The 19,462-nt window shown below is 38.6% G+C and overlaps 1 protein-coding gene across 5 annotated transcripts in view; it reads left to right on the top strand.

The window, feature by feature from the left end:
* LOC126175966 (zinc finger CCCH domain-containing protein 18) overlaps positions 1–7,709 on the top strand; it is a 122,272-nt gene extending 114,563 nt beyond the window's left edge. For 4 of the 5 annotated variants that reach the window (XM_049923062.1, XM_049923060.1, XM_049923061.1 and 1 more), the window contains exon 14: positions 7,004–7,708. In XM_049923062.1, the coding sequence (XP_049779019.1) occupies positions 7,004–7,120 (117 nt within the window). In that variant the 3' untranslated portion in view covers positions 7,121–7,708. Of the gene's footprint in view, positions 1–7,003 lie in introns of all 5 variants that reach the window. The other variant, XM_049923059.1, reaches the window with a different exon arrangement.
* Positions 7,710–19,462: the final 11,753 nt, after the last annotated feature.

The raw sequence follows: 19,462 nt of genomic DNA, 5'->3' as shown, positions 1-19,462 counted from the left end.
GATGATCTTTGGTGGTGGTTGGGTTGTTGATTTGATTTGCCTGGATCATATCTTTTCTCATGTGTCCACTACCATTGTAACAGAATTGTTTGTGTTTGCCCATGTAGTTGTCCATTTGATAGAACTTCGATCCTGCCATATTCAGTGCAAACTTATAAACTCAGTGAGGTGTTCATATTCCTATTAAATGAATAGCCAGGGCTAACATGCTGCTCAGTGACCTTCCCTCTTGGGGTGCACCAGCACTATTTATAACATTATTCCAGATTTTAGTGTTTTGATTCTGTAATTGTCCTTAGCATTATTCCAGATTCTAGTGTTTTGATTCTGTAGTTGTCTTCACCCATGAATGACCTGCATACTGTATGTTCACCAAGTATATTATAAATTCTGTAAATACTTTCTCTGCAGTATCTGATACAAGATTGTTTGCAATTTTTTGTCTGGCTCTATTGGCTTGGCACAGCCTTTTATTGTATTTCATTCCCCAGTCTAGACTGTCAAAAGTATTCCTTACATTAAATGATAATAACAGTAATAATAAAGTTTTCAGAATGCGGAAGGTACTGATACTGTCTCGAGTTGGAACAAACGTGCCTTCTGGATAAGCCTGCTCTCTTCTTGGTAAATGCACTGGCACCAAAACTGGCTGAAAGATGTCAGTTGTACTAATAGTCTATAGCAATATTGTGGTTGACACCAGAGGTAGATTTAAAACAGTTTAATTGCACTCTTGGTGTAAAGTATTCACTGATATTGCCAGTTTCGTGTCTCACATATAGTTCGAATTAAATGAAAGCAGATTGTTACCTACTACACTAGTTCATAGAATGTTAAATTGTCCTAGTGTAGTAATCACGCAACACAGTCCAGTGCTTCAAAATGATTCACATATGCGTCAAAAATTTATCTGTCATCATACACATTTTAAGGAACCTGGAACAATTAAGATAGTGCACAAAAATAATCAGTAAGTCTGTCAACACTGCCCTGCTAACTAGTCATTGTTCATAGGAGTCAGTAATTAGTGTGTTCCTCTAAAAAGTTCTCACTCAAAACTAATTAGTAATTACTGTCATAGGAGTCATGAGCTAAACCCATGAGTGAAGAAAATGAACTGTACACAATATATGTGGATATTTCGGAATGTTAGTTATATGATCACGACACTTGCACACGACAACAGATTGCCTGGCCTCTTATGTGCTAGGTCTATGTATAGTTTCGCCTATGAACAATATGTTTCCACTTCTCACTATTAATGGCAGCCTTGTTAAATTATTTGATGACCCTCAAAGTATTGGACTTTCTAATCAATGAATCAAATTAACAATCATAATTTGTAGTTCAAGTTACCAGTAGTCTAAAGCTTTAATGTTAATTAATTTAGAAGATAATTAGTTTCAGACAGTTTTAGATGTGTTACGGAAAAGTTGGAGATATTTACTTTCAAATAATAGGCATTAAAATGCCACAGTATGTTTCCTACCACTCAGTAAATATGTAAGGTTGTACTATATTAACTTTTTCGGTTAACAATATTTCATAATTAACAAAGTGTCTGTGTTAACTAATTGATCACTGCATCTGTATTAGCAAGTAGTGTGAAATGAGAAATGAAATTCAATGGGACTAATTTTATTTATGACCCTGAAATTACTGCTCACTCACTGTGTGCAAGGTAAATATCGTAGTTCAGGAAAAAATTTAGAAAATCTTGGGAGACCATAAAAACAACAAATAAGATTGGATACTCAACTTGCTTCATCTCAATGTCTGCAAAGTAACATGAAGATGGAAATTCGGAGTATGCTTAAAGAAACCTGGAGCATAAACCTCTGCATGGTAAATAACCAAACCGCCCGGAGAACTTAGACATTGACAGAAGCCAGGTGGATGTGTAACTTAGGAGAGGAAGAATGAGAACAGAGTCAGAAGCTGTAATAATATTTACACAAGATCCAATCTTCAGAACATAGAATTATGGAAAAGTTATAATGAAAATGTCCATCCAAGGCAATAGATGTTGATTTTGTTGAGTACACTCTTAGACCATATGTAATGACCATATCGCCCTGTTTCCCATTCATAGAATATAGCCTTCTAAGATACCCTCATGTTGCAAGTTTTTGGTTGTGCCTGCAAAGCAGCATGACCTTGCCTATTTTTCATAACTCATTACTTTTGATTGGCAACTAAATCAACATTAACACTACTTTTTTGTAACCTGCACTGATGTAAGGTGGTTAGCCATGTTTGAACGTTTTTGAAAAATTAACTGGACAGTCTTACTTCATCTGAAGCATTTAGTATACAGTCTAGGGGGTCGTTGTGAAACAGTGTTATGCACTTCACTTTTTACGTTCATCTGTAATTCTACTAAAGTGCAGCAACAGCATTCAATTCTAGACCAAGATCAGTGCTGTCAACTTTTGAATAATCCTCCTGAAAAACAAGTTTACTACTTGCTGTAAATTGTTGCCTTGTCCTAAAGGGATAGATTTAGAAGTAAGCTTGTTCATTCAACTTTGAAAAGTTGCTGAATTTATCATTTCATGAATGTGATAAATGTTTGTTATATCAAACTGAAAATGACAGACCATAAATTACTTCTTATTCAAGTATTACTTAAGAAACTTGTAAATGAAACTGAAGTTAGCACTAGTCCTTAGGCATGAGTTACTTTAATCTTGGAACTTTGAACGAATTTGTTTAAACCAATGAAAGTCAAGCAGAAACTGAAGCAGTGTGACCCATCAGAGATGAGAGATGCCTTTTCTTACATTAATATACACCAATGACATTGCTTTCAGTGCTTCAACTTTCCAACCAGAAGTTATTAACTTATAGACCATATTTTATGGACTATAAGATGTGCCTTAATTTTTAAGTAGTTTTTAAAAATTACCTTTTTTTACCTTTCTTATTATTAGATTGCAAAGCCAGACTAAAAAGACTTGTATTTTATAAAACCAAACTGACCTTTAAAATCCCTGACAATCACCATCTGCTTCTTCTTCTTCTTCTTCTTCTTCTTCTCCTTCACCTTCATTGTCCTCACTGTCGTAATCATATATATAAAATGGTCTTCACTGCCATTGAGAGAGTTACTTATGCCACACTTCTTGAAAGATTTAACAGTAATGTCTTTGTAACTCTAGACCATTTATGCTTTGTCCACTGACACACTTGTTTGATTTTAGGTCTTTTTAAAGCTCCTTTCAGCATGAATTCATGTTGGGTTTCATTCATCATCCATTTGTTCCATTCCTCTCTCATATACACTCTTAAATGGTTTATATAATAGAGGGAAACATTCCATGTGGAAAAAATATATCTAAAAATAAAGATGATGAGACTTACCAAACAAAAGCGCTGGCAGGTCGATAGACACACAGACAAACACAAACAAACAAACACACAAAATTCTAGCTTTCGCAACCAACGGTTGCCTCGTCAGGAAAGAGGGAAGGAGAGGGAAAGACGAAAGGATTTGGGTTTTAAGGGAGAGGGTAAGGAGTCATTCCAATCCCGGGAGCGGAAAGACTTACCTTAGGGGGAAAAAAGGACAGGTATACACTCTCGCGCACGCGCGCGCGCACACACACACATATCCATCCGCATATACACAGACACAAGCAGACCTTTACAACAACATGACCTCCCACGTTAACTACCAGCAAGCTACTTTCTACAATCCAGTCTGTTATTACAGAGGAGGCCTTCCCAAACGGAAAATGACAAAGCATACCTGCCACCTTATCTTGATACCGCCCGCTAGGTCAGCCTACTGCGCATTTCCCCTTGAAGAAAAGTTTATTAGAAAACGGAATGACAAGGCGAGAGGCTTGGCTGTCCTCAGGCATAATAGCTGCCACGGTTCTTTTGCAGATTACTATACACTAATAATAATAATAATAATAATAATAATAATAATAATAATAATAATATGGGATTATATTCCATGAGACAAAGGGGAAATCTGGGAAAAACTGGGCAATTTTTTCATCTAGGAAGAAACTGGGGAAAACATGGGAATTTTGCCTGGTAAAAACTGATACTCTAACAAAGAATCTTACTGCAGCTCACTATCACAAAATAATAGTGCAGCAATAAAATGTAAACAAGAGAATAACACAAAAATAAAACTAAAGTTGCATAGAAAATGCACCTTTTACGGCAGTGAAATGCATTGCACACACTAATGTCTGCTGACAGCATTATGTGTCAAAGCTTTTAGGACAAAAACTGTGCAATACTTCTAACAACAAACTGCTTGTGATGAGCGTGACGTCACAAACTGTTTACATTTCTAATAGTTCATGGGAAAATATTGTGAACGGTAGTTTGAGAAGCATTGCTTTCAAAGTTAATTCCGTTTTAGGCAAGAAGAACTGTGTCACATGTGGAAATGTGCGATAAATTTCTTAAATCATGTAGCATTCGTTCAAACTTTACCCTTTGAGGACCAGCCACTTAGAAAAATTTTGGGCCCAGAAGACTGGCCATTTATGCCATTATTTAAAATTTTACTGGTACATTTGTGTTTGATATATCTTGAAGGGTAACACACACTGGAAGAGACCAGGCTTCAAGATTAGTTTTTCATATTTATTTTAGTTATTCCGTAGATTACAAATTATGCAGTAACAATGGCAAAAAGTATAATTATCCTTCAAAAAAGTATGCAAGATGAGGTCTTCAGCAATTTCACATGAAATTTCCTTTACTATGAAAAAATAGAAGAGCCCAACAGAACAATTATCCAGCCAGATAACCCACGAAATTTTCAGTGCACAGCAGTGAAATCTATAATTGTGCTTGTCAGAAATATTCAGCTGGTGCAATTTAAGCTGTGCTCTCAGGATCCTGCTTAACCATATCTCGGAAAGAACAGCAAAAATATTTGGACAGCCGATATTGTATGTAAAAGCTTAGCTTTTCTTGAAGCTGTACTGTGTGTATATAAATTTAAACCTTTAACTTTTCTTATTTGTGTTTTGACGCTACTTAACGGTGATGTTGCTATAGGCTGGTGAGATTATATGACATAAGCTATGAGTGGCTGACAAAAGCACATCATAGTATCGATTTCATTGCTTCAAAAACTACCATGCTGTATTTTGTGGAATTCAGATTTATACTTTCATAATACAAAATTAAGCAGTGTACGTGTTGCCACATGTCAAAGATCTTTACAAAATGTGTTGGTTTTTGCTGGGTTTTATTTCCTAAAGTGCCGGGAAATTATACACTGGTGTATAAAACCTTTAATATTAAAAAGATATATAAGTTTTACTCCTCCAATGGAAAGTATACTGTCACTTAACGTGGAAAAAAGTGTACTTTCACTCGGTAGTGTATTTCCACTTGGGAAAAACTGTGCTTTTAACCAGCAAATCTGGGAAAAATCCAGGATTTTTTTCTTGCCCACGTTTACACCCATTAATAATAATAATTAGTTATAAAACCCATAGAATGAGCTCAGGCCATGTTCATTTATATACTTAAGGCTAGAATAATAGATAAATGTAGAATATCAGATCATCTTATAGTTTCAAAAGCTGTTGATTACATCACTCTAAATGAGCATAGTTAAATATTCATAAATCAATCAAATCATATTTTTACAACATTCGACAAGTGTTGTGAAGTAACACTGTTCCATTTCACGTGGCTCAAATTACATCAGGCTGTCCTATATTGCCATAGAATGAATGCCTCAAAAGAAACAATAATATATGCTCATAGCTGTACTCACAAATAAGCAGAGCTCTACAAGTTCCACACCTTTAGAACTAACAGTATACCTTTCACTAAAAGTGATCACAATAGCTGGATGTAACACTGTCCTGTCAGCCAACAAATGCATACCAATCAAACAGTTGCAGCTAACAAGCCAGGCATTTTATGCCAGCCAGATAGAAGATTGTCTCTCTTAATTGATTTATCAGTCCCATGACATGGGGACATTAATCATAAAGCGACTCGGAAAAAACTGAAATACAAGGGTCTTATAATTGAGGTCAGTTGAATGTGGAATGTAAAAACTGATATCGTTCGAGTCATCATTGGTACCCTGGGGTCGATACCACGTAACCTGAAGAGCATTCTGTCTAGAATCCCAGGACATTCTAAACACAGTGAAGTACAAGCTACAGTACTGTTTGGAACTGCTCATATCATGTGTAAAGTACTGGAGAACACGTTAAGTCAACAGGGCTACTCATGGAAGCTGCACGTAACCCTGAGTAGACTTGACTATATCCAACAGTGTGTTCCATATTGTGAAAAATAAAGCTGATGATGATGGATGATGATGATGATGATGATGATGTGCGCTTCCCTGCCAAGGCCATCATTTCCCATCTCAGTTTGAGATATAGTCCCTGCAACTTCAGGTTCCAGTTGCTACCCACATGACTGTCTGAAGCCCAGTACTTTGCTTTCTCAGTGTTGATACTTCATTGGAATAATCCCATTGAAAAAATGCTGTTTTGCACGTACTAATGAGGAGAAAATCATTAGTGCTTCTGTCAAATCACCCCAGCACAACATTACAATGAAAGAGGTCACCTGTGAGAATATGCACATTATTTAACTGTTGACATGTATCTTCATTGTTTGCACAAAAATATATGTAATAACAGACACATTTTAAAAAATCATGTGGAAATTCCCCCCATTGTTTCCTTTATTTGAGGTTTCAACTTCCTATTCATGATGTCTGTTTTCTTTCTTCCACACCTTAAACATGGATGATTTAATAACCTCACTTGTAGCATTGTATTAATCGAAAAGTCATATTGTGCAGAGTACTTTTGCATCGAAACTTTACACAATAAATAGTTTGTTGGATAATGTAGTATTTTTAAGCTCTCTAGTGCAAATTTTCTTATGTAGCTTTTTAAGTATTAACAAATGTAAAACTTTGGAATCAAATGGAAAAGGACAATTTTTATGTTTATTGCTATTTAATTCTAGTTGCAAAATCTGTCTACAGGTGGCCGCGCTTTCTAAACAAGGAAGCAGCAAGAAAGCAACTTCTAGGAGAGAAGAGTTGTTGAAGCAACTAAAAGCAGTTGAAGATGCTATTGCTAGGAAAAGATCAAAGATCTAAGTTTTTAACAATCACACATAAGCTCATTGTGTCTTGTAACAGTAAATAAATATTCCATGTGTCTCAGTGGACAAAGTTCCCTGACGCACTATTAAGTTTTTTTAATCAGACTGCTGAAAAATACACTGCTCACTTTGTTCATTGCAGATTTCCAGTGATTACCACTAAATACTTAATTGCAGTGAATGACAAAGGCAGTGAAATTCGTATAAACAAAAATTCAGAGTATGTAATACTCATAATTATTAAGAGAAAGCTGTCTGGTGCCAATACACTATTATGGGAGCATTAATACCCACAGTTTAAATCAAAATGTCAAATTTGCACATTTCTGTCTGTATCAAAAATGATTTTATTGAGAGATTACTTTTTTAACTTTCCGTCTTGTGTTTTAAATGTGTCTAAAATGTACATTATAATACATAAAGTCTCCTTTGTTGAAGTTTAAATTATTTCTACTCATATTTCATGCAAAGTGTAAATATACATAAGTACAGTAATTATAGTTCATTTTGTACGCATCTTATGATAAATACATGTACTATTGAGACATAATAATGCCTTATGTGTTGTAGTTTAATTTGTGTAAAAGTTTTTGAATAAAAGGCAACAGTAATTGTTGAATTTGAGTACACTGGCTTACAGTAGTTATGATATCATTGAAAAACATTATAGAGGGGATGAACTGCTAAGTGTGAAGCAGATGAGCTCTGAAGTTCAACTATTATGATTGAAGGTAGTGATGCTAAACAAACTATGGAAGGAGTAATGTAATTCTTATCCATATAACAGAGTTGTTGATGGACACACAAAGAAGAATAAACACTAGAATGACTGTTTCACTCTTCAGCTGTGTGTGCACCATTTTGGAACTTACTTGGAGGTTGCAGCAGTGTTGTGACCATGAAGCTGGGAAGAAGTGGACTTTAATCCACAAACGAATCCAAGAAAAAGTAGGATGGAGGTACTGGTGGAAGCGAATCTATTGGGGTTGGTTGTGATGTTACCTGGATAAAAGCATTTCCAGAGAAAGATGATGCTGCTAGTTAAAGTCTCAGTCAGTGCACAGTCTCATTCTGCCTGCCTGTTTCAAGATTAAAATTGTTGCTAAGCTTCCTGACAATTACCTTTTCTCAGAGAGAACTTATAAAACCACACACATACAAATGCATCAATTCATTGCCCCAGCACTGAAGCCTAACTGCCCAGCAGCAAAGCCGCTATATTTGAAAAAACTGTGTGGTGTTCCCTGTAGTATTTATGAATGTATACGTTTATGCTGATTAAGAATATTGATATCTTCCAACTCGGAACATCTGCTTCTTGACTTATTGTTTAGATAAAACTGTATAGGTTAAATAAGTTGTGGACTTTGCAACAGAACAGTCCTGTAACTTGTAGCCTGTCCTCAGTGGCACCAGCCTTGATCACTACAAAGCTGAAAATATAATTGTGTGTGGGATGGTGTTTGTTCATTGATGTACGCGACACCATATTTACATTTCTAAAAAGAAAGATGATGAGACTTACCAAACAAAAGCGCTGGCAGGTCGATAGACACACAAACATACACACAAAATTCTAGCTTTCGCAACCAACGGTTGCCTCGTCAGGAAAGAGGGAAGGAGAGGGAAAGACAAAAGGATTTGGGTTTTAAGGGAGAGGGTAAGGAGTCATTCCAATCCCGGGAGCGGAAAGACTTACCTTAGGGGGAAAAAGGACAGGTATACACTCGCGCACACACACACATATCCATCCGCATAGGATATGTGTGTGTGTGCGAGTGTATACCTGTCCTTTTTCCCCCTAAGGTAAGTCTTTCCGCTCCCGGGATTGAAATGACTCCTTACCCTCTCCCTTAAAACCCAAATCCTTTTGTCTTTCCCTCTCCTTCCCTCTTTCCTGACGAGGCAACCGTTGGTTGCGAAAGCTAGAATTTTGTGTGTATGTTTGTGTTTGTGTTTGTTTGTGTGTCTATCGACCTGCCAGCGCTTTTGTTTGGTAAGTCTCATCATCTTTCTTTTTAGAAATATTTTTCCCACGTGGAATGTTTCCCTCTATTATATTCACACCATATTTACAATTATATTAACACACATTAATTCTTTGCAAAGTTTAGGTATTAATTATGGTGACCAGTTTTTACGCTACGAACAATCATTCTATAGGTCAACATGCACAATTACAGTGGTGAAGTTTTCAATAGTGGTACAGACTAAACAGTTCACATTTATCCGAAAACAATACCATTCTCATTTAGCAGCCCTTTAGCAATGTGCAAAGACAATTACACTTTGGTGAGTCAACAATGCTAAGTACGAGGGTTGTTTGAAAAGTTCTCGGAACGGGATAGAAAAAACTTTTCAATGTAGTCTCCTTGTAAATTAATGCACTTGGTGCAACAATGTTCCAGTGCCTTGATTCCACGTCGAAAATGAGTTTCCTCCAGGCCTGCAAAATAGTTGTCAACTCCAGTTATCAGTTCTTTGTTTGAAGTGCATCTTTGTCCACCAAGAAAAATTTTCAGTTTTGGGAAGAGATGAAAGTCTGCCGGAGCCATAGCAGGTGAATAAGGCTCATGTGGCAACAATTCATACCATAGTTCATGTAATTTTAGCACGGCAATGACACGTGTGTGGGCACGCATTGTCTTGTTGGAAGATGACTTTCTTCCTGGCTAAACCTGGCCTTTTTTTGCATATCTTTTGTTGCAGTTTGTCCAGGACATTAGCATAGTATTCTACAGTAATTGTTTGCCCTGTGGGGAGATACTCTACACACAGAATCCCCTTCGCATCCCAGAACACTGATGCCATGACCTTTCCCGGCATAGGAATTGTCTTGTCTTTTTTTGTAGCGAAGAATCAGCATGTGTCCACTGTTTTGTCCCTGGGGTATAGTGGTGCACCCAAGTTTCATCTGTGGTCACAAACTAGAGCAAAACATTTTGTTCATTTCTCCTAAGACAGGCCAAGCATTTTTCCGATATATCCATTCTCATGCATTTTTGATCCAGCGTCAAGAGTCGCGACACCCATCTTGCAGATAATTTTTTCATTTCAAATTCTTCAGCTAAAATGTGATACACCCTTTCAGATGATATCTGACAAGCGTGAGCAATTTCACGCACTTTCAGTCAGCGATCCTCCATGACCATTTTGTGCACTTTTGCAATGGTTTTCGGAGTAGTGACACGGCTTAGCCGGCCACTGCTCAGATCATCATCTAAGCTCTCCCAACCAAATTTAAATTCATTTGTCCACTTGGCAGCAGTTGAATATGAAGGAGCATAGTCTCCAAGTGTATTCTGGAAATTGGTATGAATGTCCTTTGCTATCATACCTTTCTGTACGAAGTACTTAATCACTGCTCAAATCTCCCCCCCCCCCCCCCCCCCTCGTCTTCGCAGATCACTACATGGGACATGCCACCTCCACAGCTCTCTTCCAAGAGCATTGATGTGGCATGTGCTTACAGGCAACAGTCCAATGAATATCACATGAACAACTCGTAGTGCTAGCACTGACCTCTTGTGTTGGTTCCGAGAATGTTCCAAACCACTCTCATGCTATGAGCTGTTGATAACAGTGCTGCTCAGTTCAAACATTCATTACCTTAGAGTGCATAATTCACTTTTAAGAAACTAAACATTAAATTTCTTAAGTTTTCAGTTGCTGATGCATGTATTTTCATTTATATAATGTACATAACTGTGGTGTGAGCTGACATAGATCTTACTTGTTTACTTGGGGACTGACTAGTCTGGCAAGATGTCCAAGTGCTTAGAGACAGACCTAAGAACAAGCAGTTATTCTGAAAACAACATTATGCTTTGAAATACGGCTAGATTGAAATTTACTGTTTTTGATGACCTACAAGAATACGTAAAATGTTGTTCATTACAGACAGACACTATTTTTCTTGTGCATTGTGATTACCCTCATTTATGTGAATAGATGCCACATTGCATCTTAAAGTGAATAACATGAAATTATTAATTAATCAATGGAAACTCCAGTTTGGAATACCAACAATATTAGAAAAAGGATAAATTGCTACTCACCCTGAAGATGACTCATTAAGTTGCAGACAGCCACAACGAAAAGACTGTTATACGTTATAGCTTTTAGCCAAAGCCATTTTCTGCAAAGTTAATGCATACACATTTACACAAGCGAGCACATATGACTGCTACCACCAGCAGCTCTAACTGGCAGGACTGATCGAAGCTGCTGGTCATGAGTTCATGAGGTGTGCTTGCTTGTGTGAATGTGTGTGCATTAACTTTGCTGAAAAAGACTTTGGCCAAAAGCTATAATATGTAACTCTCTTTTCACTGTGCTTGTCTGAAATTGTTAATTAGTGAGTTAATCAATTAATACTGTATGTCAGACCGAAGTCTATAATCTATTAGTGGTTTTGATGAAATCTGCAATGAGGAAATGGTACTGGTGCAAAAATTTAAGTTTAACTATTTCAGAATATAATTAGCTTTAGGTAATTTAAAATAATTTACAGACAAGTGGAACTGCTTAACTCTAAAATGATGTTAGGTCACCTTCCTGAAATCTACTGATTAACTCACAAAGCTTTACATGAGTTGAATGATAGTGCTAACTTCAGTTAACTGTAACTTTTAATTAATAGTGCCCCATTGAAAATTAAATACACAAATGGAATTGGAATACTTCAAACGAGAACCTGGATAATAAATTTCAGAGAAATTTCGTGTAAGCAAAAACTTGAGATTTCCAAGTATGTGTCACATATCAACAAGTAAACAGATTGGAAGTAAGATAAAAATATGCCAAAAAATTGGTTATTTTTGGGAGAAGAAAAACAATGGAAAGAGCCCACCTGCTTTGTCACTACTTCTCTGCTGATTGTTCTTGTGATGGAATCTGGGAACTTTGATACTGTTGTAATTTTCTACTAAATAATAGAAAGTACTAATCCAAAAACATCTATATTGCATCTTCCATAACAAATTTTGGATATAAAGGAACATTGCATATACATTTATAGTGCGCATACATTAAACATTACTTTGTATGAACCCTATCTGAGAGCAGTGAATGGCGGTTCTATACAATTTGACAGATAGTGAGATTCTTGGTTTTTTGTGATGTCTTCAAGGTCACAGTAAGCTCTGTATTCAAGGACACGCCCCACTTCTCCAAGCAGGGATGCCGCAGCATGTAATGACAGCCGTACCAGCAGGTACTGCAACAGGCAGTAAACTGCCATCGCCACCTTAAATACATGTGGCGTCCATCCGTACCAATTTACTTGTACAAACAAAAACAAAAACTTCCAAACTGTTTGCGATTCTTAACTGCATGAATAATGAAAATACCTACAGCTGTTGTTATCATCATTAATCGGTTAGGTAGCCGTTGGTTAACACATTGCTTTACTATATTTTTGACACCACATATCCCCACTTATAGACAAATGATGTCACCATTGCTACATTACATAAATAAATAAATATTATTGTGTTGTCATGCCGAACTAGAATCCAAAATAACAAATTTCTGTTATGTATCTGTTGTTAAGCTGCATTAACCATAAGTTACTCAAATCTTTCTACAAGGTAGCCAATCGTGTACAAGGAGTGTTCAATAAGTAGTGCAACACTTTTTTTTCCTGCCCAATTTTGGTTGAAAAAATGTGGAATTTGTTGTGATACATCTTGGAATATTCCCGCTTCAGCTCCTACAGTTTCATGAAGTTCTGACTGGTGACAGCGCTGTACATAGCCTTCAAAATGGCATCTGTAACCGAGGTGCATTTCAAACAGAGAGCTGTCATTAAGTTTGTTTTGGCAGAAAACCAGAGCACTGCAGATGTCCATAGGTGCTTGCAGAATGTCTACAGAGACCTGGCAGTGTAAAAAGCCACAGTGAGTAATTGAACAAGGCGTCGATCATCATCACAACAGAGTTGCGAAAACGACCGATCTCCTGTGTGCTGGCCACCCGCGCACAGCTGTGACTCCTGCTATGTTGAAACGTGCAGATACTCTCATTCAGGATGCCCCTTGCTGCGTAACTGGACGTTTCGGTTGGTAGTGCTGACACACTCCTTCAGCAGTTGCCTGGTGGGTTTCTTGCCACCAAAAGACCACCATGAAGAGCAATGAAGGACCACGTGTGCAAAACTCCTCGGGCATTATGAGTCCGATCGTGACCATTTTTTGTCAAACATCATCACAGGTGATGAAACGTGTTCATCACTTCTAACCAGAAACAATGCAGGAGTCCATGGACTGGCAACATACCACCTCTCCTCCAAAGAAAAAGTTCAAAGCCGCATCCTTGCCCAGTAGTCACGGTGACAATTTTTCTGTTTTCGTGTCCTCCCTCGTGGTGGAACAATCAACTTGGAAGTGTATTGTGCTACCCTCAGGAAACTGAAGAAACAACGAGCGTGTTTCTCGACTCAAAAAGTGCAAATGAACTTCTCCTTCTCCGTGACAATGCAAGGCCTCCCACAAGTCTGTGCACCTGAGAAGCACTCACAAAACTTAGACTATTCTTCTTCGTCCACACTACAGCCTGGATCTCACACCTTCTGACATCCATCTGTTTGGCCCAATGAAGCATGCACTCCATGGGAGGCAATACATGGATGATAGGGAGGTTACTGATGCAGCAAGACATTGGCTCCGATGTGGACCAGTAGAGTGGTATTATGCTGGCTTACAGGCCCTCTCGGTAAGGTGATATGAGGCCGTTGCATCGAACAGAGATTACGTTAAAAAATGGGAGTTTGTACCCAAAAGAATGGGGTATGATATGGTGTATTGGAATCCTGAATAAAAGCAATGTGCTTTCACGGAAAAAAAAAAGTTGCATTACTTATTGAACATCCCTTGTAATGCAACTTGACATTCATTAAGTAAGCTACAGTCGTCAGCTGTCTTAACTATAGTGTATTTATACATTGTCTTAATTTTTCTGTACCTATGGACAATCCGCAAAGAGGGCAGATAAACCGGCTGCACCTCTAGCTTAGTTTCAAATTCTACAGTTAATTCAGGCAAAGTAACCACCTGTACGTATATGCAATGGGAATCAAATCAGAACCATTTTATGTTGTGAATTTTTATGTTGTCCAATGATGCCCAGAAGATACTTGTGTATTCCTATATCTCAGGTTTCAGTAAATGCAAAAGGGGAGGTTTTCCACAATGGAACTATTGAATGCAGATAGAGGAAGGATAGACATGCTACGGCCATGAGTGTTGGATGGTGTGGCTCGCCTCGGTACTGTCCAAAAGGCAACAGGCAGGTAATGTAACAGCCATAAACCACTGCTGCATGAGAATGGCCAGCAAGCTGCTTCCCAGGGCTGGTGGCCTGGTAAGGTGGCGGCTCCAGCTCCCATGATTTAAGGGCAGACTGCCCCATCACGGAGTCAATCTGTGGCCCATGAACAACATTTGGATGGTGCCTTAAGCCCCACAGCCCCGTGATTGTAGAGCTGGGATACTAACACGAGTGACTTTAGTACAAAATGGCTAGGTATTTATACACTTTTGGGCTGCACTTGCTTGGGCTTTGCTATGCCTTTTGGCACATCAGTTACTTTTCAGCTTAACTCACAGTTGGAGTTTGCTCTATTGTCCGCAAGGTTCTGGGAACCCAGTCAACCAGGATTTTAACAGTAGCTGGGTTGTAACTTCAACTTTTGTTTTGCTTCTTCTACATAAAAACGGGATAAGCTTAGCAGAGTAAGTATTGCTTCAGTACCTGCTACAATTATGGTCAGTGTTCTTTCGTGCCTCTTTTTTGCAATCTCTCTCTGTTTTCTGACCCGGCAGTAACTTCACAGTGGAGGAGTTCTTACCTTCTATTGGGCAAACAGTAACCTCACCTCTGTAATGCTTCTGCAACTTTACTTCTCCCATTTCCACATGCCTGCTCTAGTTCTCTGCAATCAACAACTGCTGCACTTTTACCCCAACAAATTTCTTCAGCATTCCCCACTTAATGGGATACGTGTGGACTACGTAACATTGGTACTGTGACTGCCTCCCTGCTATGGGAAAGGAAAATGAAATGTTCACCTTTGCTCCATCAGTCCTTGTTTTTACTCTTGTTAGGTTTTATTTCTGGTTGTAGCTCTTTTTGCACGTTCTGTAGCCCCCCTGGGTACTGATCTGGTGATAACAAGCTTACTCCAGTCATCCTTATACTGATTGCTGCATAGCTTCCCACAATACTGATATCTGTCTGCATGCTTCCCACACACTGTTCTCCAAGGACTGCAACCACTTCTTTACCACTACTTCCCTCATGGACTTACAAGGAGTGACTAACATCAACTAGTAGTCGCTGCAGAAGACTGATCAAAAACAGCACTTCTTTTGCCATGGGGCATTATCAGTTTAGGAGGCTGCCTTTCAGATTGAAGAATGCACCTGTGACATTTCAAGGGATGTTGGATGGATGGAGTTCTTAGATGACTGAAATCACATCAATATGTAGTGTATCTTGATGATATAATCCTCTTTGCCAGGTGATATGGAGTAGCACATACTACACTTAAGGGAAATATTCCTAAGACCGAGAACACGAATTTAATGTTGAGTATGGAGAAGTATAATTTTGTGTTGGAAGAGGTGGCATTTCCCAGTCACATAATTAGTAAGGTTGTAAGAATGGGGTTAGGACAGACCCCAAGGTTGGTTAAACCTATTTCTGTATCTGAATCAGAGGTGGAACTGCATTCATTTCTTTGAATCACAAATTATTGTAGGATTTCGTAAAAGATTTGCAGATGTTTCCTGACCATTGATGCAATTACTAAAGAAAGGTTCAAAATTTGTGTTGTCAGAGGATTGTTAACATGCTTCTGAGAAACTGAAAGAAACTTTGACATCGTGTCCAACCTTGGTATTTCCAAATTTCAATAAGAAATGCATTCCGTAATGAAGCATCCAAGAATGCTCTTGGTTGTGTGTTGTCTCAAGAAGTAGGTGGCATAGAACACCCAATAACCTTTGGTTCAAGGCAAATGAACTCAGCTGGAAGAATTACTACCGAACAGAAAGAGAAATGTTGAGCCTTGTCTATGAAATCACTTATTTCAAGTGTTATCTTTATGGTAAAAATGTCGAGTGATAATGTATAATGCAGCACATAAATGGTTTCTGGGGTTGAAGGATACCTCTAGTAGGTTGACACGATGGGCAATATGACTGACTGACCGTGATCTTTAGGTCAAACAAGCCTGGTAAAAATATGGGAACACATATAGATTAAGTAAGAAAGTAGAGTGTTCCAAATAGTACATAATGAGCTAAAGGACTGGCAGGCAGCACAATAGGTGGATAGCGAATGTAAGCAGTTTAGTAAACAGTTACAGCTTTGTATACAAGATGGGTTGCTGTGCAGGAAAACTAAGTAGGAACCACAAGTGGTGGTGCTGGCAAAGCTGAAAAATAGAGTATTACAGGAGACACAAGATCACACATTAGCAGGTCATGGGGGATAAAGGTTTACCAAGAGGAGAGAGCAGGGGAGAGATACTGGTGGAAAAATAGGAAGTTGAATGTGGACAAATGTTAAAGTATGCAAAGAGAACGAATTTGTGTCACATGAGAGTGTCACTGCAGAGGTTACCTGAAGCATTGGAACTATTTCAGTTGCTTGGGATTGATGTTTATGTCTTTCAAAACACCTGCAGGAAATATTTATATTTATACACCATTTTTTGAGATACGTGGAAATGGTCGCAATGCCCAACCAACAGGTAGCAGTAGTGGTGCAAGTCACAGCAGTTTTTATATTTCCATTTGGTGTATAAGAAGTTGATAACACTACCCACCAGCCAACCTTGTATTGTGGCATTCTTGCTGTATGGTTAACTGCTTCATCTTGCTTCTCTAGTGCCCTGGTATTAGCCTTGCACGCCCTGTTCCATATTTCCCTTATTACTCTCACAAGCAATTGGATACTGAAGTTTGGTGTACCTGAGACAATACTGACAGATCAAGGAACTAAATTTATTTCGGATTTGTTCAAGAAATTGTGTAAGCTTTTGTGTGTGAAAAATTGAGGATGAGCCTTTTACATCTCAAGCTAATGGAAGAACAGAGAGAGTGCATAGAATTATAAGGATGATGCTAGGATACTATGTGGATGCACACTATTACAGGAATGTAGGCTCAGCATACAATTCAAAACAGCACATAAATATGGGATTGTCATCTTAATGGATGTAAGATACCATCGCCATTCAACACATTAAAAAATAAGAAGGGTAAGACAGGAGAGTCTGTTAAAGACTATGTGAGAGTAATAAGGGAAATGTGGAACAGGGCATGCAAGGCTAATACAAGGGCACTAGAGAAGCAAGAGGAAGCAGTTAACTATACAGCAAGAATGCCACAATACAAGGTTGGCCAATGGGTAGTGTTATCAACTTCTTCTACACCAAAGGGAAATATAAAAGAAAGTTTTGCAAAGTTGTGGAAATTGCGTCACCAATGAATGTCAAGATTCAGTCATCAATGAGGATGACTGTTGTACACTTGGGATGTTTGAAACTGTTTTGTAGGAGTCCAGAAGTTATCCCAAGAATTTTGGATTTTGACTAGAAGGCAAAAGTGGGAAAGAAGGTGCAGGAGAGTGAGCGAGTAATTTTGTATGAACTACTTAGAAGTAGTCTGTATGCATTAAGACTATTAGGTAAGAGTAGATTTACATTTTGTGTTTGTTGGGTCAAAATATAGCATAAGGTATAGAGTAGGCAAGATGAACAGCTGCGGCGTAGTAGGGGATTTTAGGGCAGCGGACGACCAACGAGAGAGACTGCTAACAGCATGACATCACCTCTCCTGGGCTTGTGACCATATCGGTTCGACGCTAAACGACTGGAAAACCTTGGCCTGGTCAGATGAGTCCTGATTTCAGTTGGTAAGAGCTGATGGTAGGGTTTCCTTTTGAAAGTCCAGAAATACTAGAACCAGGCTGGATGTCAAATTCTCTTCAGTTCTTCAAATGCATCCTGACACTCCTCTGTCCACATGAATTTCACACATTTCCTTAGCAACTGTGTGAGTGGTCATGCTACACCAGCAAACCATTTCACAGATTTTCTATAGTAATTTGAGACATAAAAAAAAATTACATAGGCACTGGGAATTCCCACATAGCTTTTACTAGTCTTGGGTCTGTCCTTCTCTCCGGATTTACTACATTGCCTAAATAACCTACCTCTTCTAAAGCAAAATGACACTTCTCTGTGTTAAAATCAGATGTGCAGCCCTCAATCTCTTGAGCACTTCCTTCAGATGTTGTCTATGCCGGTACATGTCTTTTGAATATACAATGATATCATCCAGGAAAACTAGACAATGACATGGTTTCAAACCTCTGAACACACCATCCATCAACCTCTGAAATATTGTAGATGCATTTTTAATCCAAACAGCATTGTCTTGAACTGATAGTGTCCTCATGGTACCAAAGATTCTGTCTTTGGTTGGTCTCTGAGAACAACCTCCAATTGATGGTAGCCACTCCTCAAATCCATGGTTGAGAAATATCAACATTGCCTCAAATTATCTATGATCTCAGGAATGTTTGGGATTGGGTAGGCATATGTTACAGTCTTGCTGTTCAGGTGACTGTAATTGCAGCAGAACTTATATTGTCTAGTTACAACTGTAGACTTCTTTCATATGACCACAATTCCTGCACCCCATGGACTATTACTCTCTTCCATTGTGCATGGTGAGCATTCAAACTGAGGGATTAATGGAAGGAGTGATGGATGACATTTTTCAAAATTTTATTGTTACATTTTTTTGCTAGAACTTCGTTTTATGGTGAAACTGTGGCTTGACCTGCATTGGTGCAGTACCAGATATTATTCAATGCATGCCTACCCTTGCTTAGTTCACGTGGGTAGTGTTCCCACAGTGGGTACTGCTGACAGGGAAGCTGCTCCAAAGGCATTGCTGATTGAGAGATGTGCAAGTGCCCCTTGGCCAGCTAGTGGAATGGCTGGAAATGGTCAAGTGAGACATGGAGCAGGCTGGTGAGAGTGCCTCAGTACCGCTGGGACGGCCTCTTGCCTACCAGCTTTCCTCCTGACCAGACGTGTGTCCCGCTCTTTTGGGCAATGTGCCCCCCAGCCTGGCTGTTGCAGCCCTCTGTCAGTATGGAATGCAACATGTCTGCACCCCTTAGAGGACAGGTTTAGAGCCAATAACACTCCACTTTTGAATCTGTGAATGATATGGCTCTGAATTTATGCAAAAATTATTCTGACAACCTGGATGCCCACTTCCCTGTACCACCCAACCCTGGCCATACAATGTAAAAC

The sequence above is a fragment of the Schistocerca cancellata genome, chromosome 3 (genome assembly GCF_023864275.1).
Source record: "Schistocerca cancellata isolate TAMUIC-IGC-003103 chromosome 3, iqSchCanc2.1, whole genome shotgun sequence".
Classification (NCBI taxonomy): Eukaryota; Metazoa; Arthropoda; class Insecta; order Orthoptera; family Acrididae; genus Schistocerca; species Schistocerca cancellata.
Note: the sequence above shows the minus strand (reverse complement) of the source record. Positions and strands in the feature narration are given on the sequence as shown.